Source organism: Rhinopithecus bieti, unplaced genomic scaffold (assembly GCF_001698545.2).
Source record: "Rhinopithecus bieti isolate Rb0 unplaced genomic scaffold, ASM169854v2 scaffold_10347, whole genome shotgun sequence".
Taxonomy (NCBI): domain Eukaryota; kingdom Metazoa; phylum Chordata; class Mammalia; order Primates; family Cercopithecidae; genus Rhinopithecus; species Rhinopithecus bieti.
In genome coordinates, this window is record NW_016806836.1 from 4,448,509 (window position 1) to 4,474,634 (window position 26,126).

A 26,126-nucleotide genomic window follows, 5' to 3' on the forward strand; every position below is an offset into this window, starting at 1 on the left:
TATCACAGACCATGCTGAACCAAGAGACACAGCAGATGTTCCTGGGAGACATAGCCCTAGTCCCAAGATGAAGAGAATGCAAAGCCAAGCATAGGCTGGAGGATGAAACTCGGCTGGCTCTGTAGCTGGCTGAACAACTACACTTGAAGAGTGCTGACTTATGACCTGTGGTCAACCTACAGAAAGGTCTGAAACAGGGTGCCACATGGTTCTGCCTTCTCATAAAACACGTTAAGACTTGGACAAAGACACAGAAGGCTTATTTATCAAATGTGCAAGCTGTACGAGGTTGGAAAGCCTTATTAACATCACAGATGACAAAAGCAAATTTTAAAACAGGGCTATGAAACCAACCAGATAACATTTAATAGGGTGCATGTAAAGTTTTACATTAGGTTAATTAAAAAAAAAAAAATCTCAGTGGTACAAGTACTCCCTGGAAAATTTGGTTCAACTGTAGTTGACATGAAAAGCACCTGAGGGCTTTTATGAACCCCAAACTAGTGTGATGTGGCTATAATAAAGCTAGGGCAAACTTAAGTTTTGCTAACAAAAAAAATAGGGTTCAAATCTAGGGGAAGAGAAAATAACCCTAATGTACAAGAAATTATGGTATACTCATAAAATGGAACACCAGTCAGCAATAAACAAACTACAGGTACAGATAACAACATGGAGAAGCCTCAAAAACATGACACTGTGCAGAGACAGACCTAGAAGATAACACGCCCTATGATTCCATTTATATGAGTTCGAGAACAGGCAAAGCTCATCTATGACGCTAGAAATTAGAAAAGTGGTTGTCTTTTGGGGTGCGGACTGACTAAAAGGGGCTGAGAAAGAACTTTCTGGTATGATGGAAAGGTCTATATCTTTTCTTTTCTTTTTTCTTTTGCTAAGTTTTTTTTTTGTATGATTTAATACGAGAGGAAATATCTATATGTTGATTGAAGAGTTCAAGGGCAGACATGTCGTAAAACCTGTGAAATTGTACTTTTAACATGTGTGCCTATCTCTCTATAGGCATTTTATCTCCATTAAAACACCTCTAGGAGAGCAGCACCCCAGCGTGTTCTACGTCGGCCAGAGGCCATGGAAAACAGGGAGTCCAGCTCTGCACACATACATGAAGAGAAGAAGATCGCCAACACAGAGGGTGAGGAAAGCACCCGGAAGCGGGAGGAGTTGGGAGCTCCACCACACACAGCTCAAAGGAGGAAACTGGCTGCGTTGGGCCTGGATACAGACACTCTTCCAGGGCAAGAAGAGCCAACTACTTTCTTTTTTTGTTTTTTGAGACAGAGTTTTGTTCTGTTGCCCACGCTGAAGTGCAGTGGTACAATGTCGGCTCACCGCAACCTCCGCCTCCCAGGTTCAGTCTCCCGAGTAGCTGGGACTACCGGTGCATGCCACCACACCCAGTTAATTTTGTATTTTTAGTAGAGACAGGGTTTCACCACGTTAGCCAGGCTGGTCTTGAACTCCTGACCTCAGGTGATCTGCCCAACTTGGCCTCCCAAAGTGTTGGGATTACAGGCATCAGCCACTGCACCCGGCCGACAAAGTTCTTTACTTAAGGGCAACTATGTACTAAAAGTCAAAACTGGTGTTTGTTGTGTTCCCACCATATCAGTCATTTTGTATAGGTAAAGTGATTGGATCTACATGTTCCTCCATAATATTGCTATGTATATACTAGTGATACACAGCCATATGCTACATAAAGACATTTCCGTCAATGATTCCACATTTAAAACCATGGTCCCATAAGATTATAATGGAACATATACAGAAACCTGATATGGCCCTTGATATTGGCATTGCAGATCAAGTAGGGGAAATGACTGATATTCAGTAATAATGCTGGGACATTTGTTTTTTCATGTAAAAATATACATATAAATAAAAATACATATAACATCTAGGTTTGTGTAAGTACATTCTATAATGTTTACACAATGACAAAATTGTCTAGTGACACATTTCTAAGAATGTATCCCCATCGTTAAGCAATGCATGACTGTAATTATACTAGACATTCTAGCATGATTCATTCATCATTTCCAATGCTCACAATGGCTCTGCAAGGTAGACCTCATTATACCCACTTTATCTCCATTTTACAGACAAGAAGATGCAGGCTCAGAGACAGTAAACAGCTCAAATTGACAGAACTGGGATTTAAACCCAGAATGTCTCCAAAGCTGACATTCTTTTTTTATCTACAACTCACTACTCCTTGGCTCTTGATTTGAAGTGTGTGTGAGGATCCTTGCAGTAAATCACAATATCTGTGTCATTCAAAATACACTTTAATTATCAGCTATATTGGATTAAAGGTTAAAGAAAGTACACTTTAATTTACTGACTACCACTTGCAAAGCTAAGTTTGGCAAGCAAATGAGTGGGTAGAGAGCAGAGGAGTGCCTGTCTCCAGGACGCCTCTTCCTTCCTGAAGATGGTCTGAGCACACAGGGTCCCCAAGCTGGGCCACAGTCCAGACTAGATTCTTCCCAGAGACATGGGTCACTCGGACTATTCTTGCCCGGTAGGGCAACACGGGTCCCTCCCTAGCTGAGGCAGCGCCAAGGAGGGCACCTGCTTCCTGCTGTCTTAAGGCCACAGTGACCCCGGCTCTGTCTCCCACTCTGCACTTGCACCTTACCTCGTCTTTGAAGAGGCGTGCTTGGTCCTCACAACCTGTCAGGGTCTGAACAAAGCCGAAGACCTTGGAAACCAAAGATGACATGTTGACCAGGGGACAGAGCTTGGGCATGTAGGAGGGCTGGCCTCCACGGCCGAGGTGCTTCTGAGCTGTGCCAATGCTGCTTTTTCTCCCCAGCCTAAAAGGATCTTAGGGTTTCTATGCTGGCAGATGTGCCAAGTTGGGCCCCTTGCTTCTGAGGCCCGGGACTGAAGTCTGTCTCTCCTGTTGGATTTCTGGCTGAAACAGCAGCACAGCCCCTGCCCTCTCTGCCACGATGGGCCTATTAGGAAGTGTCTCACTGGGCAGCTGACAGATGAGCACAAGGTAGTGCCAGGAGTGGTACCAGGTTCTACCTGACCTGGGCCTTTCCACCAGGGTATGGTGAGAGGGAGGAGGAGGGGAAGAGAAGGATAAAGAAGGGCCCTCACTCCTCACCTCATCGATGGTCCACTTGGCAACTGTCGAGGCTGAGATGCCTGCTACTCCTGGCAGGAGCTTGCAGTGCTGCTCCCAGCACACTGAGAGTGAGCGGTCCGGGTGGGCCGACAGGGCTGACATGAAGAGGGACTGGTGCACGACATCGGGCGTGAGTGCTGGAAAGCAGAGGCAGAGGACGGCAGGCCGACGCTGAGGGCTAAACTGTTCCCGAAGCCCATGCATACCCACACCACTCAGGAGACTGGCTGGCAGAGTAGACAGGACCCCAGGCCCCTTCTGACAGCCTGTACAGTTAAGAGGGTGAGCCATATCTCCTGACTCCTCACGCAGTATTCACTCCTGCTGGTAAAGTGGCTCTCTCAAAGACTCTCAGGTCAGCTATTTGGAATGACTCTCACCCCATCTCTCTGAGGCTGCACCACCCTGGGCCCTGCAAGGATACTCTCTTAGAGCTGCTGTAGCATCTCTAAAGACATAATTTTCTAGATGCCATGCATCAAAAGGGTCCTTAACATCCAAACAAGCTCAGCCTTGACGTCAGAAGTCTACTGTTTACTCTTCTTCTCATCGGTCCTTTTGGGCTACGACCAACTTTCTCAGAGCCAAGGTGATTCTGCTTCAGAATCACAGTCCCCCTGAGGAGGCTGAAGACCACCCCTCTGGCCACTACCATTGCCTCAAGCTCCAGTTCCTCCCCCTCCTCCACCAGCCCGGTCTGCACTACTGCCTACGCCAGCACTGGAGGGTGATCCCTGACCCACTCCTCAGCTCCATGTTGCCTGTGGCTTTGCTTCCTGGTCTGCCTTTGGGATCAGTGGCCCCAACCTCCTACCTCAAGCAGCTGTACTGAGCTGATGACTGATGCTGCTCAGCTTGGCCTCCTCCTTGGTGGGGCCTGGCACTTGCCAACTTGGACTTCATCCCCTCTGGTTGCTTTGACAAACCGGGCCCCACTCACTGCTACCAGCCTTGGCTGGCCTTGTGCAATGTGGCCGCTTTCCCAAGGGGTTTTCCCAGCCTCTGTCCATGGTCCAGGAGCATTGGCTCTTTATTCTCCTGGTGCTAATTCCAGATGCTCATTAGTGCAGCACCTCCAAGTGCCCTCTTGTCAAAGACCCTCCCTGTTGGTCATAGATTGTCCTGCCCTCTCTCCTTGAGTGTCTGCCTTTAAGCCTGGCTCTTCCACCCCCATTTACCCACAAAGCCTCGGGGATTCCATCCCCGGCCCTACCAACCACACTTCTGTGCCACTGCCTTCCTGCTGCTCTCTCTGTTCATCAGCAAAACCCTAATACCTGCCCATACCCCAGACAGCCCCATCTCCCTGCTCAGTCAGCTCCTCTCATGGCCCGTCTGGGGCACACCCAGCATCTCTTATGACAGCTACCACCACTAGCACCTTATCTACCTGGCCACAGGTTTGGCCTCTGGTCCACCCAGGTACTCCCTCTTTGAAACCCTGTATCTGGTCCCCTTCATACCCTGGGGTAGGGTTTGGGAGACAACACCAAGTTTGTAGGGAGCTTTTCTCCTTATCTTGCTTCCCCAGAGCACAGGGAAGAGCACAGGCCAGGAGTGCTCACCAGCAGTTAGTGTTTTATCTAACTGTAGACCATCCAGCTGCAGGTCAGACATGTCTCCTCAGACATGGCTCCTCGGTTCCTTCAGTAGCTGACACTTCCAGGCCTAAAGACTAAGCCCAGCCAAGCCCTGTCCTCTCCAGGCAGCCCTTCCTATGGAAGTGTTCACAGCAAACCCCAGAGCCTATGGATGACCAGTGGCTCCTCTGGGTGAGAGGAGAGCTAGAAAAGCAGGGGTGCCCTGCAGAAGTGAGATCTGGGAAATGGCCCCTGCTCTATCCTTAAAGTGCCTCAAGGCTCTGGGTGAGCCCTTCTTTGCCAGCTCCAGGACATAGTCTCAGTCTTGGAAAGATGTAGCTTCCCAAAAATTCTACAGCCTAATTCCGGGATGAACACAGTAGGCAAGTGCCCTCTGGTGGTCAGAACTTGGTCCTGCAGTGGACCGGACTGTGGGTACCACAGGTGGGTACAAGAAATGCCCACTGCAGTTTGATCCTTAGGAGTCCTTACTCTGAGGGTCTAGGTGTTGGCCAAGACCTCAGGTGGGAGACTGAAGAAATTGCCTCTGTTCCCGAAAAGAGGAAACAGTATGAGATGACAGCAAGAGGGAGTGAGCAAGAGACTCAGAATAATAATACTGGCAGGGAGCTGTGCTAAGCACCTCACATGGAGCATCTCAGTTAAGCCTCTCACCACATCATACGATGGGTTCGATTATTATCAGCATTTTACAGATGAGGAAGGTGAGGCTCAGGGAGGCAGTGTCACTCACCCAAGATCTCTCAGCCTGTAAAAGGTAGTCTGACTTCAGGGCTATGCTTTTTATCACTGTTACTTACTGCCCAGGTTACAGAGACTGTTCTTGAAGAACTGGGACAGCTTGGGTCTTGCCAAAGGTGCATTAAACCAAGTGATTCTCAAGGTCTCTTTTAGCCTTAAAACGACATGCATTCCATTCAACTGAGGCATCCCTGCTGTGCATCAGGCCCTGTACCAGTGGCTGAAGACGTAAGACGAATTCACCACCCAGGGGAGGGCTCAGTCACTATGCTCCTCCCCTTGAAGTATGTTATGGGCTGAAATGTGTCCCCGCAAAATTCATATGCTGAAGCCCTAATCCCCAGTGCCTCAGAATGGGACTGCATTTGGAGAAAGGGCCTTTAAAGAGTGATTAAGTTAAAATGAGGTCATTAGGATGGGCCCTAATCCAATTCAGTTGGTATCCTTACAAGAAGAGACACTTGGACACATCACGAGACACCAGGAATGCTTGTGCACAGAAGAAAGACCACGTGAGAGCACAGCAAGAAGGCGGCCGTCTGCAAGCCAAGAAATCAAGCCTGCCAACACCTTGATCTTGGACTTGTGGCCTCCAGAACTGTGAAAAATAAATTTCTATTGTTTAAGCCACCCAGTCAATGGTATTTTGTTATGGCAGCAAGCACACTAATGCAAGGGGAGTAGAAGTGAACTGACATTTGGGTTAGGTGCTTTATGTCTCTTATACCAGCAGCACACAGCAGGAGGAGTCAGGTCAGATCCAAGTTGGAATGCCAACTCTGCCCCTTACAAGGTGAATGACCTTGGGCAAGTGACTTCATCCTCGAGACTCACATTCCTCCTCTCGCAGAAGAACAATATACATGTTAAGAGAACTCGTGTGAGAGTTAGACACAGTATGTGTAAAGCACCTGGCATACTGCCTGGCCCATAGTAGATGCTCAGGAAGCAGTGGTAGTAACCACTGTTATTTCAGGTATTGACAACGGAAAGGCAGGTTTTATTCAGTTATTCAAGTGAGGAAACTGAAGCTCAAAGATGTTAAAGGACTTGCTTAATAAAGTCACGCAGGTAGAAAGTGACAGCTATGGCCTCCTTCCCAGGAAGCATAGAATCAGAGAAGAGCAGGGGCATCATCCTGCTTCACGGTGAGAACCAAAGGCCCCAAGAGGCTCTGCACCCTCCCCACAGACTCACAGCAAGGCCATGGGGGACATGAGACTGGAACCCAAGGTTACTCAAGGCCCCTCCACTGCTTTTGCCACTGCTCTGTGCTCTTAGTATCTCAAACGAAGAGGCACAGCCCTCCTTCTAGCTTCTCCCACTCTGGGAAATCTGTCTCATCCCACCAATGACAGTGCACTCACTGTGAACACTCTGAAGTGGAGGACACACGAGCAGATAACCCAGACTTACTCTGGAAATCCTCCTGCGGAATCTTTCGATACTTCGGAGGGCGTCCAATTCTGGAGAAAGAAGGACCAGTCCATGGCAGGGAATCACTGTCTGGCCCAGTTCGAGAGGCTACGAGGCCCCACACCCCCAGGAAGCCCGGGCCCTGACTCCCTGGCCTCCATACCGGCCATGATGGCGAGGCTTCTTCCTTGGGGAGAAGCCTGAGAGGTTCTTCTTGCGAGCTGAGGCCTCTGAGTCAGACAGCTCTGCTTTCAGCCGGCTCTGGTTCCTCTCAGCCAGCGGGCAGCCTGAGAGGCAATGGTGAGCTGTGAACTTGCCTGTGACATGGCCAGAGCCGTCGCAACCAGGAGTGGGGCACTTCCTGGGGAAGAAGAGGCTTAAGTTGGGTCGAATCCACTGGTCCCTGCTGAGCCCTCTCCAGCCCTGGTCCCATCTGGAGAGTGTCTTAATGGACCCCAGTCGGCTGCATGCAGTAGGTGCAAAACAACCCTGAGAGTCTCTCGGCAGGAACCTTCACTCACCGGTGGTGAAAGCTGTATTTGGATGTCCTAGTGTGGGGCAGGCTCCTATAGCTGAGAGGGGGACAGCCCCCAGGGGAGGCAGAGCTGGGCTCTCTGGGTCCTAGAAGAGCAGAAAGGAGGGGGTCCTCATGGAGTCCTAGGGGTGGGGAGTGGTGGGCAGGGAAGGAGCAGTTTCCACTGGGGAGATCAGCACTAGAAACCCACTCCCCAGGGATGAGGGCCCTGTGTCGGTTGTGACACCATTCTCTGTTACCGGATATCTGCCCCTCTCTGAGTAAGGAGGGCTTAGCTCTCATATGTTAATACTTTGCTGAAACCTGTAGACCACACCCTCAGTCTCTGAGAGAACTCTGGGGGAGAAGAGCCACTCAGAGCTGGTTGGGTGAAGCCATACCTTAGAAGCCACATCGGGCAGATTCATGTTACCCTCTGTTTTTTTTCTTGTTTTCATCCCCAAGACTTTGGTAACTTTTTTAAGGCTCTGCCCATGCTTGGAGAACATTCAAAAAGGATCAACACCCCATGTGAGACAAACACAGTTGCAGCAGGGAAATAAGGAAGGGGAATCCTAAGGGTGAAAATGGGGCTGAGCAGCCCAGTGACCTGAACTCTAATCCCTGCCACACAGACAATGAGAATTTACTTTAGGAAGCCAGCATGTCCTTAGCAAACACAGTGCATGCTCAGTGTGGCTCTGCTAGATGCTAAGAGAAATCCCTTAGTGCCTGACCACCTCTGAAGCATATGCTACCAAGTGAGCTCGCCCTTTTGCACCTCAACACCCCAAACCCCGACAACTGGGGTAGCCAGAAGCACTGCTTAGTGTAGCATATGGGGTGGGGTGGATGGGGGATTCCGAAACTCATGGTAGGCATCAGAGCCCTCTGTGTCATATTTGGGCATGGGTTGTCAGAGCTCTGTAGGCAAACTACAGGACTGTCAGAACTTGGGGGGAAAGGAAAAGATCAGAGTGCCCTAGGGGTACACACGGAGAGGAGGTTGCAGGGGATGTCCTGTCTTGGAGCACCAGCCGGCAGGGTGGATGTCTGGGTGGTCAGCGTCGATCCAGAAATCATAGCCATGACTCCAGCCATCAAAGTGGATCTGGGGAGGAAATGCTCTTGGAAGTCAGGCGTTTCTCATGGAGCCCAGCTCAGCCAGGAGGTCCTCTCCCCAACCCTGGGACCCGTCAGAAGCTAGATCCTGGATTGGAAGAACCAAGGGGCCAACCCTGGAATGATCAGTCTTGGCCACCACATTTTCCAAGGGCATCACTCATCAAGTTACTGGCATCTCCCAATGGCAGTCCTTGGGTGGGACGAGGATTTGTCCACCCTAAAATAATTTAGGCCCATTTTACAGATGATGTAAGGCTTAGAGAGGGAAAATGACTTGTCCAAGCCCACAAAAATAAGTCACAGATGAGGCAAGAATGAGATTCAAGATCTTTGGCTTCATCTCTCTCACGCCATGATGCCCTTGACCTCTAAGCAGTCTATAGAATTCCTGCCCAACTGGCCTGTCCACTTCCCAGCCCTAGGGTCCCAGAGCCACCTTTATCCGATGGTCCTCCACATCCTCCACGCTGGCCACGCGAATCAGGGCTGGGTTCCTGCGGTCCACAGCCTCCAGCTTCATGTTGACCAGGAAGCTGTGAGGGGGTCGCTGCAGAGGGGACAGCTTCCTTCAGGCCAAGGCCCAGCTCAGCAGAGCTGAGGCCCCACAGAGGGAGCCCAAATGCTGTGCCTGGGGAAACTGGGGCTTGCCCAAAGGAGAAAACTAGTGCCCCAGCCTGGCTAGTTGAGTGCTCCATGTCTTTCTGAGCTCAGCTCTGGGGGCAGGGAGCACTGACTCACCACCTTGAAGGCCCAAGCAGGGACAGCAGAGGCCCCAGTTTCTTCCAGATATTTCTCCCAACAGAAGTTATCAGGGTCTGGGTAGTCTGGAGGAGAGGATGAGAGCAATGTCTAGCCACCCAGGTGTACTGGGGAAGCCCTCTGCCCCCAAGCAGGACTACGAACATGGAAGGGACAGAGGCCCTTGGATTAGAATCTCCCCCACCATCACCACAGCCAGCTCCTTGCACTGGGCTCCTCAGGCAGATGGGTGCTAGTAGAACCAAACACAGCACCACCCTAATAGTTTACAGGGCTGTCTGGGAACCCTGACTCCTGTCACTCTTGGCCTGTTGCTCCCACCCCAGACCCATTTGAATCTCTGTTGTATTTGGGCCAATGCAATGCTTCCAGGAGGAAGGACTCATTTTCTTTACTTCTGATTCCCTGTTTCCTTGCTGAGATGGTCATGTAACTTTCTTCCCCTAAACCCCAATGGAGTCAGGGTTTGACAGGAGTCTCCTAAAATCAAAGGGTTCTCAACTCCCAGGCCAAGAAGCTGAGGCTTCAGGACATGTCTGTTCTCTCACCCTGACCCTAGAGAGCCAGCTACCGAGGCACTACTGGTAGGCGGTCAGTGGAGAGGGAAGTGGAGCCAGGCTTAGGGAAAGGGACTTGCTCAGGCTGCAGGGTCACCTTGTGGAGGGGTGAGGGGCTTTCCTTGCTTCTGGCACCAGCCCACTGGGTGGATGTAGGGGCTGCTGGGATCACACCTGAAATCCAAGAACATGTCACTGTCCCAAGAGCAACTTGAGGCCCTGAGCCTGCCACCCTCTGATAGCATGGCTCAGGGCCCACCCTCATCTACTTCTTAGTGAGAGGGAGACAGATGGCAATGACAAAGTTAGAAAATTGCAACAGGAATTACAAACTCTACCATCACCATGATATCTAAGGGAAAATCATGAATCATAGGGGTTTGCTCATCTTAACCATGGTATTTTTAGATGAAACATTTAATATTGAGCTATATTTCTTACGATAAAACTCAATTCAATTATCTTCCAACCCAAGGAAGATCTGAATGTCAGAATTGGACTGAGTGGGGCTACATGGTACCTGAGATATGAAAGCAGTTGCCCCCTGCCATCCCCTCGCCCCCTGAGACCACGTCTGGGCCCTCCCACTACCAGTAGTCATAAGTATCATCCCAGTTGTCGAAGTGCACCAGGAAGCGGCTGTCCACCACATCGGTCACACTGGCCACGCAGACAAGGGAGGGGTTCATGCGGTCAACAGCCTCCAGCTTCATGCCCACCTGGAAGCCCAGGGGTGGGGGACTCTAGGGGAAAAAGAGGGGCTGCCATGGCCAGGGCCAAGCTGGCTAGCACCAGCCCCAAGCCCATTGGCAAACAAAGGAATAGGTTCTCTAGGAAAGCCTGGGGTGTGGGCAGTGAGAAAGGAAGGGGAAATAAGCTGGGAAAGAAGGCCCTCCAGGGCAGAATTATAACCTGAGCCCTGAGGCGCTCAGGAACCTCTGGTCTCCAAAGTGCACTCAGAGGTCTGGCTTGTGCCAGAAGGTAAGTGCCTGGAAAGAGGCTATGCGTTCGCCCAAAGAACCTGGCAAATCAAGTATAAATCTTCCCTACCCAGACAATCCCTCCCAGCTTGTCCTGAGGCAGTTGTGGCAATAGTGGGGTGACTGGGAAGAAACAGTGGACATCTATGGCACAGAAGCAGGCGGGGAACCAGTACAAACTGAGTACCTGCCATGTAAGCTTCAAAAGACATCACCTCCCTGGACCTTTACAACAACCCTATTCCCATTTAAGAAGTTAAATCACTTGGCCCAGAACACAATGCTAGTCAATAGTGGGGCCACTATTTAAACAGTTTGGATTAGAAGTCGGCATTTGTTGTCACAATAGCAGATGGGACCCCACCTGTCACCTGGGAACTTGCAAGTATGAACTCTGGGGCTGGACTGGGGTGGGGGAGTAACTGTCTCTGCCTGAAGAGCATGGTGGAGTCCCGGGCCCATGGGGACTCTAGACATTCAATATGGTTGTTTTTTTTTTAGACACAGGGTCTCACTCTGTCGCCCAGGCTGGGGTGCAGTGGTACAATCACAGCTTGCTGTAGCCTCGAATTCCTGGGCTCAAACAATCCTCCCACCTCAGCTAGCTACTGTAGTAGCTAGGACTACAGGCACATGCCACCATGCCCAGCTAATTTAATGACATTTTTTATATAGATAGGGTCTCACCATGTTGCCTGCGCTGGTCTCAAACTCCTGGGCTCAAGTGATCCTCCCGCCTCAGCCTCCCAAAGTACTGGAATTACAGGTGTGAGCCACCGCACCCAGCCAATATGATTTATATATATATATATATACACACACACACTTTTCTTTTTTGAGATGGAGTTTCGTACTTGTTGCTGAGACCAGAGAGCAATGGCGCGATCTTGGCTCACTGCAACTTCCACCTCCCAGGTTCAAGCGATTCTCCTGCCTCAGTCTCCTGAGTAGCTGGGATTACAGATGCCCAACACCACGCCCAGCTCATTTTTTCTATTTTTAGTAGAGACGGGGTTTCACCATGTTGGCCAGGCTGGTGTTGAACTCCTGACCTCAGGTGATCCACCCGCCTCGGTCTCCCAAAGTGCTGGGATTACGGGCATGAGCCACCGCGCCCAACCCAGTATAATATTTTTAATGGGGGCTCCCTATATATCCTAGGCCTTTTGGTTGGGATTATGTGAGATACTTTAACTGCTGGATAAGCTGCCAGCTGCCTTGAACAGAGGAAAGGACAAGGGATGAATTGTTAGAAATAAATGGAGGAATCTCAATGTTGGGCAAAAGGAAGAAAAAAGAAGCTCCCAGAATAGAGGCATTGACCTTACACCAAAGAACTGCAGAGCAAACCAAAGCAAGAATACATGAGCAATGATATCTCAGTGCTCAGACTAGGGTAGTGGGTCAGGGGCTCCAAGGGGATGTGAGGACAGGATATCTGCAGTAGCGAAGGAGGGAAGTCGGGAAAAACCTGTAACCAGCTTCCCATCTCTGGCCCTGGACCCTGCCCAGCTGTGCCCCTCCCCATCTGATATGAGAGATCATAACAAAGCTGAGAGAACCAGTAGATTAACTTCCTTCTGATGAGTCAGATACCCTGGGCCAGCTGCAGTGACTCTGGGACTTCGGGGTGACATCCACTCTCACTCAGGGGCACTCACGTGGCTCTGGCTCACAAACAGGTGCTTGGGGGCAGCCTGAGCTCTTGTGCTGCGCAGGTACTGGCTCCAGCTGAACTCCTCCTCCTTGTAACCTAGGCCCCTCGAGGGGGATGAACAGAGCGCCGTGCAGAGTCTGGGCCACGGCAGGGCACCCCAGAGTGAAGCAGCAGAATCAGGCATGCCTGAGGACCACCCTCCCCCAGCCCTCAAGAACTTGCCCAGGGATCCCCTACTACTGAAGCAGGACATGAGTGGACACTCAAACAGCAAGCGCAAAGCGGAAGTCCTAGGGCTTCTGGTCAACTTGGCCCCAGGGCAGAGTCATCAGGACGCGATGAAGAGAGGCTGACTTTGGAACAGCGTACAGGGTCAGAAAACAAAAGAGTTGGAAGCCAGGGGACCCAAGGGGAAGAAGCAAAAGGTCTGAGGACTCACTGCCTCACTGTGACCAACCCAGCTAGGCCTTACCTTTGGGAGGCTGCAGCTTGTGCCCCGTCTTCTCAAACCAGCCAGCAGGGTGAATGTCAGGGGAGTTGGCATTGACCCAGAAGTCATGGCACTCAGAATACCCATCAAAGTGCAGGCGTAGGCGATAGCCACATACCTGGCCCCATGAGGGGAATCAGGGACTCCAATGTCAGGAGATGCCCCACTCCTCATCTCCCTCACCTCTCCTGGCCCAGTCTGGTGGTCTCAGAAGCTCTAATGCTAGCAGGTTCCCCAACCCCACCTTTCTTTCCTCCCAGGTGTACCCCATCCTGTACTATTCTGCAGTGAGGACAATTCATGTACTCACGAGCCCTGAGTTCTGGATACAAGGGAGGTGGACCCATGAGAGTCTCCTGCCCTTTTGAGCCCTGGACAGAATTCTGAGGGCAGCCACCAAGGCTCAGGACTGCTGAGGGCTCCTGATGACTGTTCCCTCTGTTACCTTCTCTCACTGCTCCCCACTCACACTCTGCTTCCAGTCTTGCTGAGCTAATAGCAATTCCTTGAAGGTAGCAGTCTGTTCCATGCTCCAGGGCTTTTGCCCACTTTGCTCCTTCTGCCTGGAGCTCCCTCCTTATTCACAACTTATCTCTCAAGACTCTGCAAAGGAGGCCCTTCCTCTATGCTTTTCCTGCTCCTCAGACAGATCTGACCCAGCTGTGCCTCCCAGCTCAAGTCTGTTGCCACCCCCATGGCATGTCACTGACACGTTTATTTGGCTGATTCCCCAGACAACTGTGAGCTCCTAGAGGACAAGGACTTTGTTTGACTCACGCCAACATCCCTGGCCCTCGGGATCTCCTCAAGCTCCCCCAGAGTGGACAGTATACATTCATCCAGTAATAGGACTGTCCCATGACACTCCATGTGGTTTTTTTTCTTTTAAGCTTTCTATGTATTCCAACTTAATCCCCTACTAGATTGTGTGTGCTCTGAGGCGAGGGAGGTGTCTCCTTCTATGTCCCCAGCAAGATCCATCAATCTACACTGAGAGACATCATCAGAAAGGTTGTACCAAGCCCCAGCTCACCTCAGCCACAGTGAGGATGAAGTACATGGACGGGTGTTGAGGGTCAATGCCTTCCAACTTCATGCCCAGTTTGAAGCCATTCTTGTTGTGAGTGACTGCCTGGGACTGTCAACGCACAGAGTGGAGAGGACCCAGCTTCCATCCAGCCTTATCCTTGCCTAGTGGGCTTGGGGTGAAGGAGCTGCCTTTAGGCCCCACCCGCCTGGTATTTCCAAAGGGGCAACTTATTTGGGGATCGTTACTTCAGGGATCTAGAGAGAGAGAGAATATCTCCCAGGTCCCTTGAAAAATGTGGGTGAGTCAGGGCTGGACTCACCAAGGGCTCCCTCTCACCAAAGTCATGGAAAGATCAATGCTGAATTGAGTAGAAGTCACCAGAATTCAAAAGTCTGCAGGCCCCGTGATGGGTGAGCCTAGCTTCCACCTCTCTATTTCTTCCCACCCTGCCAGCCCCTTATGGCGGGCCCTTTTCCACTCTGGGCCCCTAAACAGTCTCTGCCTTTCCATTCTGTCAGTCCACTGAGGCATGCCTGACACAGAAAACGCCAGAAGGCCTAAGTTTGGTGGTGTGTCCCTGGACTGGGAAGACAAGCTCTTCCTAGGGGGAAATTGTCCAACTCACGTCCTGGAAGAGGCTGACTGGGGCAGTAATGGCCTTCTGCTCCTCTAGGTAGGATTCCCACGACCAGCCTTCCTTCTTCTCACCTGTTGCTGTGGAAAGGGGACAGACAGGCTAACTCCTGGGCTGCTCCTGATGTATGACTTTCTTCAGCTTCCCGTGACCAAGCTCTACCTTCATCCCCAAAACAAACCTTTGTCTGTATTCACATGTACCCTCTGGTCCAACCCACCATGATGGTGCCAGACACAGGGGGCTGGGGGAAGGCTCGGTCTCAAGTGAGGCTACACCAAATTCTGCCTGTCACTTCCCCCCTACCCCCTCAGGCCACTGTCAGCAGAACTACTCTGGATCATTCAGCAACTGACTGAAGTTTCAAAGTCTCAGCCACAGAGGGACCCTGTCCTCTGACATGACAAAGCTGAGTGACAAGTCGTGTGCCAGAGAACTTAGTCATAATGCCATCTAAACTCACAAGGAAAGGAGAGGAAAAAAAGAAATGAGAGGGAAAACATGAAAATAGGAAGAAGTGGAAGAGTTGGGAGAAATAAGAAACATGGTTGGGCATGGTGGTTCATGGCTGTAATCCCAGCACTTTGGGAGGCTGATGCAGGTGAATCACTTTGAGGTCAGGAGTTTGAGACCAGCCTGGACAACATGGTGAAACCCCGTCTCCACTAAAAATACAAAAATTAGTTGGGCGTGGTGGTACATGCCTGTAATCCCACCTACTCGGGAGGCTGAAGCAGGAGAACTGCTTGAACCTGGGAGGCAGAAATTTCAGTGAGCCGAGATCGCACCACTGCACTCCTGCCTGGGCGATAGGGCGAGGCTCCGTCTCAAAAAACAAACAAAAAACCAAAAATTATCCAGGCGTGGTGGCATACACCTGTAGTCCCAACTGCTTTGGAGGTTGAGGCAGAATGGCTTGAACCCGGGAGGTGGAGGCTGCAGTGAGCTGAGAACATGCGGCTGCACTCCAGTCTGGGTGACAGAGGGAGCCCCTGTCTCAAAAAAAAAAAAAGACAAAACAAAAAAACCCCACTTTTTTGATTCTTCTTCCCCTGAACACTTACGGAGACTTACACAAATGTGCATATGTGTGCTTGGTGGGTGCCCCCAGAGTGGATACACTGAATTTCACAGCCCTCCCAGACACACAGCCTGTGTGCACACACATATACTCACACACATACACTATGGTCAGGGCCTACGCCCAGGTCTTGGAGAAGTCTCAGGGTCCTGGGGAGGGAGATGAATTCCCCTGCAGCACCTTCAATCTAACCTGAGGTGGAGTCCTAGCCTCTAACAGAGGACAAACACCCTTTGAAGGCTAGAATAGCCAGTTACATGTAGGTTGACCAGATCAGCATGAACCGTCTCCAGCTGAAGGCTACAGACAACTAAAGAGGTAACAACTCACAAGAATCCACTCATACCCCTTAGGTAAATGGCTCCAGCTTCTTCTAGAAACTTCTACACTTCTATTTTGTCATCTGTGAAATGCAGATATCCACCATAGAGGATCACTATGATGATTAAGTCAGATCTATGTATATATGATCCTTATGAAACACAGAACGCTGTACTTCTGTTACCAGTGCTTCCTGGGTCTTCACTAAGTCTGTAGGACTGGATTGTAGCTTTGCTTTTCTCTGCTTCTCTTGGCTACTGCCCTGGATAATTCAGGCTTGGAGTGGTCTGTCTCTCAGGAAGATGTTTTTTTTCCCTTTTTGCTTTAGTTGGGACCTAAGTGGCTAGAGGCACCTGTTTTTGTTTTTTGTTTGTTTTGTTTTGAGACACAGTCTTACTCTGTCGCCCAGGCTGGAGTGCAGTGGTGCAATCTCAGCTCACTGCAGCTTCTGCCTCCCAGGTTCAAGCAATTCTCCTACCTCAGCCTCCAAGTAGGGATTACAGATGCCCGCCACTATGTGTAGCTATTTTTAAAATCTTTAGTAGAGACTGGGTTTCACCATGTTGGACAGGCTGGTCTCGAACTCCTGACCTCAGGTGATCCACCTGCCTTGGCCTCCCAAAGTGCTGGGATTACAGGCATGAGCCACCGCACTTGGCCTAGAAGCACCTGTCTTGCAGTTGCCTAAATTCCTCAGTCACTGTACCAAATCTTGAGATCTCAACTGCCTGATCCAGTTGGGCCACAGCAGATATTTTGTTCATCAGTGGATCAAGTGAGCTATCAAACTCTCAGGGACCTAGGTGGACACCAATCTACAGCTCATCTCTTCTGGCTATCCTTTGTCCTGAGTAAAACCTGGATTGTCCCTTAGAACATATCACCTACTATGTTCCCTCAAGAATCCCTCCAGTTCTCCACTCAGTCTTCATCCATTCTTACTGAGTAGGGAAAAGAGAAGAGAGAGTAGACTTCAGGATGCCATCATCCTGCTGTTTCTTGCCACTGGGATTCCACATCACCATGCATAAGACAAGACTTCACTTGACAAAAAAAAAAAAAAAAAGACAAAAGTCTTTACTTTTCCCAAATTTCTTCTACTATGACAGAACCCTTCCCAACAGCCATTTCTTCCTCCCTGGATGACTTTCTTCTTTTTGCCTCACTCTTCCCAAACCGTAACCTCAGTAAAGGGGTTGACTACCTGCCAGATTTCCTGTCTCAGGCACCTCTGCTGTTCTTTGGTGCTTCAATTCTCAGTTTGCTTCCCTTTACCCATACTCCAGAGGCCAAGCTCGGAGACCCCCATGCCACAGCAGACACCTCTGACCAACACCCTCTATCTGCCATTATCTCTTACCACTGGTCCCCTGAAGATGTCCCTCCCTGGGTCTGTACTACCTTCATATTCACTCACAACACTTACCAAGCATACATTCTTCAGTTTACCATCATGCACCTCTTTACTTGACCTTAGCCATTCCTTTTACTATTTAGCGGTTAAACCTGTGTGCCATGTCTGGTACTAGACGTTGGGGGTACAGAGATGCCTGAAACACTTCATATACATGGTCTCCTTGAGTCCCCATAATGCCCTGAGATGATAGAGAGGGCTCATAGTAACCCCTTTCACAGGTGAGGACAGAGATTCAATGTAATCCACTGGAAAGAGGCCTGACCACCAAATCCTTCAGCAATTACTAGATTCCTTCCCTGACCAAGCCCCCAGCCAAATTCAGTTTCCTGCCTCCTTTCTCTATTGGTAAACAATGGGCTGAGCCCTTAGGCACACCCCCAAATCCAAGTAAGTCTCAAGGCTCCTGTGTATAGTTATACAATCTGTGTACTGTATATAGGTGCCCAGCCAAGGGAGTGAACAGGGCTAAAATCCAGCCGGGACTTTCTGCCAAGCCAAGTGGCTGAGTCTATTGTGAAGAAAGGTTGCCCTTTTCTAACTGGTCTGCCCAGGAGAAGTACTTTTTTTTTTTCCTTTTTTCTTTTCTTTTTTTTTTTTTGAGATGGAATCTCACTCTATTGCCTAGGCTGGAGTGCAGTGGCGCGATCTCAGCTCACCGCAAGCTCCACCTCCCACGTTCACGCCATTCTCCTTCCTCAGCCTCCTGTGTAGCTGGGACTACAGGCGCCCGCCACCACGCCCGGGTAATTTTTTGTATTTTTAGTAGAGACGGGGGTTTCACCATGTTAGCCAGGATGGTCTCGATCTCCTGACCTCGTGATCCGCCTGCCTCGGCCTCCCAAAGTGCTTGGATTACAGGCGTGAGCCATCGCGCCCGGCCGAGAAGTACTTTTTTTTAATAACTTGTACAAAGCTACCATATTGGCTAGCGGTGGCACTGATCCTCTCTCCAGTTCCAGAAATGCTCCTTTGTTTATTCCTGCTTCCTTAGACCAGATGCTCTTGGATAGCACTTTCTTTGGCAAGCTCAGCCTGATCTAAAACTGAAACTTGTAACTTCTCTGCCAAAGCCTGTGGCCCTTTCGGTATTCGTTACCCTAGTCAATGGCACCACCGTCCATTCATCCAGTCACGCAAGCCAGAAACTTGGAAGTGATCATTTGTGCTTTTTTTTTTTTTTTTAACTCCCCAGGATCCTTACGTTCTACTGATTCCAACTCCTAGGTATCTCTTGGATCTATATCAATCTCTCCACATTTACTGTCCTTGCTTTGAACCTAGTCCAAAAGCCTCTTAACTGGTCTCTGCCTCACCCTTATTCTACTGTCAGAATACATATCAAATAAAAAACCTGTTTATTTTCTTTGCTTTAAGTTCCATGGCTTCTCATTTCCAACCCAAAACCCAAAAATCTAAACACCTTTCCACACCACACACAGTGCCAGTGAACTAGCTACTCCTCATCAGGCCAGCTTCATCATGCATTTCCATGCCCCTGTGTGTCTGTGCCTCTGCATAGGTTGATACTTCTGCTTTAAAATCCCACCCCCACCTTGTTCCATTATCCTATCTTTTTCACATCCTTCAAGACGTAGCCATAGTTCCAGCACCTAGCACAAGACTTTACATAAGGCCGGGCGCGGTGGCTCACGCCTGTAATCCCAGAACTTTGGGAGGCCAAGGCGGGCGGATCACAAGGTCAGGACATCGAGACCACGGTGAAACCCCGTCTCTACTAAAAATACAAAAAAAAGTTAGCCGGGCGCCGTGGCGGGCGCCTGTAGTCCCAGCTACTCGGGAGGCTGAGTCAGGAGAATGGCGGGAACCCGGGAGGCGGAGCTTGCAGTGAGCCGAGATAGCGCCACCGCACTCCAGCCTGGTGGACAGAGCGAGACTCCATCTCAAAAAAAAGACTTTACATAAAATAGATGCACAACAAATGGTTGTTAAATGACCATACGGATGGATGGATGGATGAATGGATGGATGGATGAATGGATGGATGGATGAAATATCATCCCATCTACCCCATGGAGCCTTTCTATACTCCAGCAGGGAGAGTTTATTCTGTGACAGCCCCTTGTATTTACATATCTCAAACATAACACTTATTATATGGTTACATAATAATCTGTTGACATATCTATTTCTGCAACTAGATTATGAGCTCATTAAGTGCTAGTACTGTTTTGCTTACTCTGAACTCTTAGCATCTAGCCCACTATCTGGTACATAGGAGGCACTTAGTATTTGTTAAATAAGAGAACAATGATGGAAATAACTACATATCAAAAACTGAGATGCAGCCAAAGCAATATTTAGAGGAAAATGACAGCCTTAAATAAACATATTAGAAAAGGAGGATGGCTAAAATTAATGAAATTTAAAAATCAAAATAAATCTGTCTCATGAAGTTAGCAAAGTAAAATTAACCCAAAGAAAATGGAAATAAAAATTTTTAAAGACAAATAAAATTAGTACATTTCTGGAAAGACTGATTAATAAACAAAGACAGACTCTGGGAGGCTGAGGTGGGAGGACTGCTTAAGGCCAGGAGTTCCAGACCAGCCTGGGGGCAACATAGTGACATCCTGTTTCTATCTTCTTTTTTTTTTTTTTTTTGAGACGGAGTCTCTGTCACCCAGGTTGGAGTGTGGTGGCGCAATCTCAGCTCACTGCAACCTCCGCCTCCTGGGTTCAAGCGGTTCTCCTGCCTCAGCCTCCCGAGTAGCTGGGATTACAGGCATGCGCCACCATGCCCAGCTAATTTTTTGTATTTTTCCTCTCTCCACTTCCAGAAATGTAGAGATGGGGTTTCACCATATTGGCCAGGCTGGTCTTGAACTCCTAACCTCAGGCGATTCGCCCACTTTGGCCTCCCCTGTTTCTATCTTTGAAAAAAGTTAAAAATAAAAAGAAAATAAGAGAAATTTTTAAATGTCCTACAGATACTAAAAGGATAAGGGTATCTTATCCTTTTAAGGGGATCTTGCTGACCAGTGCAGACCTTCAGGAGAGTAGTCCAAGTGCAGGCCTGCTATAGTCTCCTGTCTGCACAGGTGAGAAGAGAACAATGTCGCAGGATACCGGTCCACAAGTGCCTTTGCACTGGTTTGGCTGTTGGCTAGGCAGCACTGGTTGCCTCTGGAGGGATCACTGACTATGCAAAAGCAGGTAGAATGCCACTCCTCTCTGGGGGTTTAACAGGCCTGGGTGCTTATCAGCTGTCAGGATCCAAGGGATGCTTGGGTTTTCCTAGCTACATCTTTCCACCCTTTTGATGACTTCCTTTACTTAATCACCTAGTCTCATGCCTACCTCTACACATCAGTGAAATTGCTCTCTTCAGATACTAAGGTCAAAATCCAATGACCTATTCTTATTCTTCAACCCTTGATCTTCATGTGCTGCCCACCACCCATTCCATCTTGTCATTTCTTTCTTACCCACTCTCTTTGTTCTATTCTTCTTCCTCCTCCTGCCTCAATCCTGCTCCTCAATGGTGCAAACCTAGAAACGAACACAGTACTTCCCTCCCACCTTCTTTCCTTTCTTCTCATTCCCTCGGAAAGCTTCTTCAGCATACTATCAGTTACTTCAGTACAGATAATTCAAAAATTAATGGTTCTAGTCAGACCTTTCACTACAATGTCTACAGAAAAGACAGAAAATGTAAAGGGAAGAACAGAATGCCAAGATTCAAGAAGAACCAATTAATTACAAGCAGTCATCAGGGTACTACTATGTGCTGGGTCTTTTTGCTCTCAATTTGCTAGAGATATTTGTGTGTTTACCTCTCTCCTATAGAGCATGGTTAGCCAATTCATAATCAGTTCATTTTAAGACACTGAAGGTTTAACCAAGAGCCTGATATTTATGTTTAACATGTGCCTTATAGGGATCTGCGCCTCGGAAAACCAAACTGAAGAGGCTGGACTCCAAAATGTTATAGTCTATTGTTTACCTGGTGTCAGCCATTAAAATTACCTTTGGTTTCTAGGAAGTATAAATGGACCTTTTTTGAAAATGTAATGAAAGTCATGGACAACTCACATAAACAAGTCACAGAATTTTGCATATAAACTTAGATTAAGGACCACAGTTAAGTCAGTGTTGCTTTAAGTGGCATACTGATCCATGTCTGGTACTGAATTACACACTCATATTCTCAACTTGATCACCAACTCCATATGGCAGTCCTTGTATTTCAATATAAAATCTGTTTTCACATCCAATTTAAAATGGGCAAGGATCTGAATAGACATTTCTCCAAAGAAAATATATAAATGGCAAATAAGCATATATAAACATGCTAACATCATTAGCCATCAGGGAAATGCAAATCAAAACCACTATGAGATACCACTTGATAACCTCTAGAATGACCATAATAAAAAAGATAATAACAAGCATTGGTAAAGATGGGGATAAACTGGAATCCTCATATACTGCTGGTGGGAATGTATAATGGTGCAGACACTTTGAAAAACAGTGTGACAGTTCCTCAAAAGGCTAAACATGGAGTTACCATATGGCTGAACAATTCCGCCCCTAAGTATATACCCAAGAAAAATAAGTCCATATGTCCACACAAAAACATGTATACAAATGTTCATACTGGCATTATTCATAATAGCGCAAAAGTAGAAGCAACCCATATGTCCATCAAATAAACAAAGTGTGGTATGCCCATACAATGGAATATTATTCAGCAATAAAAGAAGCACATACAGCCTAAAACATGTAAACCTTGAAAACATTGTGCTAAGTGAAGAGCCAGGCATAAAAAACTACAATACGTAATTCCATTTACATGAAATGTCCAAAATAGGCAAATCTGGTATACAGAAAGCAGACTGCTGGTGGCCTAGGCCTGGAGGGAGTTTAGGGGGAACGATGGCTAATAGATATGGGACTTCTTTTGGGAGTGATGGAAATGTTTTAAAATTTATTGTGGTGGTGGTGGTTACAGAACTCTGTGAGTGAACAAACAAACAGAAAAACCCACTGAATTGTATACTTCAAATGGATGAATTGTATGGTGTGTGAATTATATCTCAATAAAGCTATTAAGAACCGGTACCTTGGCTGGGCACGGTGGCTCAAGCCTGTAATCCCAGCACTTTGGGAGGCCGAGACGGGCGGATCACGAGGTCAGGAGATCGAGACCATCCTGGCTAACATGGTGAAACCCCCGTCTCTACTAAAAAATACAAAAAAAAAGAAAAAAAAACTAGCCAGGCGAGGTGGCGGGCGCCTGTAGTCCCAGCTACTTGGGAGGCTGAGGCAGGAGAATGGCGTAAACCTGGCAGGCGGAGCTTGCAGTGAGCCAGGATTGCGCCGCTGCAATCCAGCCTGGGCGACAGAGCAAAACTCCGTCTCAAAAAAAAAAAAAGAACCGGTACCTTATAAAAATGTATGGAAAAAGCACTAATCATTAAAAAATTGACAAATTGGGCATCACCAAAATGAATTTTCTGCTCCTTAAAAGACACCATTTAAAAAAAAAAAAAAAAAGCAAGAGCAGGTTGCCTGTAGTCCCAGTTACTCAGAAGGCTCAGGTAGAAGGATCCTTTGAGCCCGGGAGTTTGAGGCTACAATGTGCTATGATTGTATTGTGAATCGCCACTGTACTTCAGCCTTGGCAATACAGCAAGACCTCATCTCTTTTTCTTTTCTTTTTTTTTTTGAGACGGAGTTTCACTCTTGTTGCCTAGGCTGGAGATCAATAGCATGATCTCGACTCACCGCAACCTCTGCCTCCCGGGTTCAAGCGATTCTCCTGCCTCAGACTCCCAAGTAGCTGAGATTACAGGCATGCGCCACCATGCCCGGCTAATTTTGTATTTTTAGTAGAGATGGGGTTTCTCCATGTTGGTCAGGCTGGTCTTGAACTCCCGACCTCAGGTGATCCGCCCGCCTCGGCCTCCCAAAGTGCTGGGGTTAGAGGAGTGAGCCACCGAGCCCAGCTTTTTTTGTTTTGAGTCAGGGTTTCATTCTGTCACACAGGGTAGAGTGCAGTGGTGCACTCTCTCGGCTCACTGCAACCTCTGCCTCCTGGGTTCAAGTGATTTTCCAGCCCCAGCCTCCTGAGTAGCTGGGACCACAGATGCTCACCACCATGCCCAGCTAATATTTGTATTTTTTGCAGAGATAGGGTTTTACCATGTTGCCCAGGCTGGTCTCGAATTCCTGAGCTCAAGTGATCCATCCACCTCAGCCTCCCAAAGTGCTGGGATTACAGGCACCATCCCTAGCCTTAAAGCGTATTTTTTTTTTTCTTTTATTCCCCCAAGACAGAGTCTTGCTCTGTTGCCTAGGCTGGAGTGCAGTGGCGCGATCTCAGCTCACTGCAACCTCCTCCTCCTGGGTTCAAGCAATTCTCCTGCCTCAGCCTCCCGAGTAGCTGACATTACAGGAGTGAGCCACCAAACCTGGCTTTTTTTTTTTTTTCCCTGTATTTTTAATAGAGATGGGGTTTCACCATGTTGGCCAGGCTGGTCTCAAACTCCTGACCTCATGATCTGCCCACCTCGGCCTCTCAAAGTGCTGGGATTACAGGCATGAGCCACCGTGCCTGGCCTTAAAGTGTATTATTTATCATACCTTTATTGTAGGTATGGATAGGAAAAAATACAGTATCTATAGGGTTCAGTACCATCCATGGTTTCAAGCGTCCACTGGGGTTCTTGGAATATATTCCCTGCAGATAAAAGGAGACTACTGTAACTGTTACCACAATCAGAATATCTATGAACAACTAAGTAAGCTGTAGAAACTTGCAATGGTGTGTGTTAGAAAATGATCATTTACAAAACATGGTTATCGAAAAGGAGAAGACCTATGAGAGAGAAGGCCCGAATGGGCACACGAGTCACACGTTTTTAACTCTTAAACTATTGGAGCACTCCGTCAGCACTAGGTATGTCAGGTCTGTGTCACATGAATTGAACAGCTGGCCATCAAACTGCCAAATAGAGTATAGATCCAACATAGATACAAGAAACTCAAGCAATCCCAACCCCCATTCCTACCCCCCAGATTCTTTTGTCAGAAGACTCTGAAAATGAGTAGAAAACATTTCAGTCAAAGATGCAAACTTCTGTCTACTGATATAGTTTCTTTCCTTGGAAAACAAAACAAAACAAAACAAAAGGCACTGAGGGAAATGTCACACTACTATTGACAGTTGAGGCAGTGAGTAGTGCGCATCCAAAGATAACTTCGCCTGATCAACAGGACCCAGCTGAAAGAATGCTGATTTACGAATCTATTTATCTAAGCAAGATAGAGCAGTTGAGCCAACAGTAGTTAACACACTGCTTCTTTCCTCTGCATAAGTCTTAAGAGGCCATAAACCAAAGAGAGCTAAACCTTTGCCTTCTGATATGAATACCATAGGTGAGACACAATAGTGAAATTCTGGTTTGGTTACAATGGGCAGAAGTTGGAAGAGGCACTATAAAGTTCAGAGCCCTGGGTGCAGATTGGGCTCCTCCAGCTGGTACTGGATCCATCAAGGCAGGATAATGTCCTAAGAAATGACCTCATCTGTCTGGTTCTCTGTAGGACGGGAAAGACAGTGACTGAGGCAACTAAGCCATAGTCCAAGAGAAACCACCAACATACAAATCATCTATTCCTCCACTGAACAAACACTGATTGAGAACCTATTCCATACCAGACTCTAGCTAAGCACCAGGGATACAATGATAAATAAAACAGATACAAGAACCAAGTGCAATGGCCCATGCCTATAATCCCTGCTACTCAGGAGGATGGGGCAGGAGGATCCCTTGAGCCCAGGAGTCCAAGGCTCTAGTGTGTCTGTGAATAGCCCTACACACCAGCTTGGGCAATAGAGTGAAACTCCATCTCTTAAATCCAAAATAAAAATTAAGAAAAAGGCGGGGTGCCTTGGCTCACGCCTGTAATCCCACCACTTGGGAGGCTGAGGTGGGCAGATAACCTGAGGTCAAGAGTTCGAGACCAGGCTGGGCACGTTGGCTCACACCTGTAATCCCGGCACTTTGGGAGGCTGAGGCGGGCGGATCATGAGGTCAGGAGATCGAGACCTTCCTGGCTAACACAGTGAAACCCCATCTCTACTAAAAATACAAAATATTAGCCGGGCGTGGTGGCAGGCACCTGTAATTCTAGCTACTTGGGAGGCTGAGGCAGGAGAATGGCATGAACCTGGGAGGCGGAGGTTGGAGTGAGCTGAGATTGTGCAACTGCACTCCAGCCTGGGCAACAGAGCAAAACTCCGTCTCAAAAAAAAAAAAAAAAAAAGAGGGTCAGGTGTGGTACCTCACACCTGTAATCCCAGAACTTTGGGAAGCCTAGGCAGGAGGGTCACTTGAGCCTAGGAGATCGAGACCACCTTGAGCAACAAAGTAAGATCCCCATCTCTATTAAAAAATTTAAAAAATTAGCCATGCATGGCGGTATGCACCTGTGGTCCCAGCTACTCAGGAGGTTGAAGTGGGAAGATTGCTTGAGCCCAGGAGGTCAAGGCTTCAGTGAGCTGTGTTTGCACCACTGTACTCCAGGCTGGCCAATAGAGCAAGACCCTGTCACCTTCCGAAAATTTTAATTTAAAAAATTTAAAAAAAGAAAAAGAAACCAGATACCATCATT

The 26,126-nt window shown here is 48.4% G+C and overlaps 1 protein-coding gene across 1 annotated transcript in view; it reads right to left on the minus strand.

Moving 5' to 3' along the window:
• Positions 1-1,591: 1,591 nt before the first annotated feature.
• Positions 1,592-26,126, minus strand: part of L3MBTL1 (L3MBTL histone methyl-lysine binding protein 1) — a 34,128-nt gene continuing 9,593 nt past the window's right edge. Inside the window, 15 exon segments of the mRNA XM_017878044.1 lie at positions 1,592-2,425; positions 2,427-2,728; positions 3,143-3,300; positions 6,922-6,971; positions 7,085-7,282; positions 7,443-7,542; positions 8,432-8,546; positions 8,997-9,107; positions 9,299-9,384; positions 9,974-10,050; positions 10,468-10,619; positions 12,518-12,609; positions 12,986-13,121; positions 14,037-14,141; positions 14,659-14,747. Coding sequence (XP_017733533.1) covers positions 2,362-2,425; positions 2,427-2,728; positions 3,143-3,300; positions 6,922-6,971; positions 7,085-7,282; positions 7,443-7,542; positions 8,432-8,546; positions 8,997-9,107; positions 9,299-9,384; positions 9,974-10,050; positions 10,468-10,619; positions 12,518-12,609; positions 12,986-13,121; positions 14,037-14,141; positions 14,659-14,747 — 1,835 coding nt within the window. The 3' untranslated portion in view covers positions 1,592-2,361.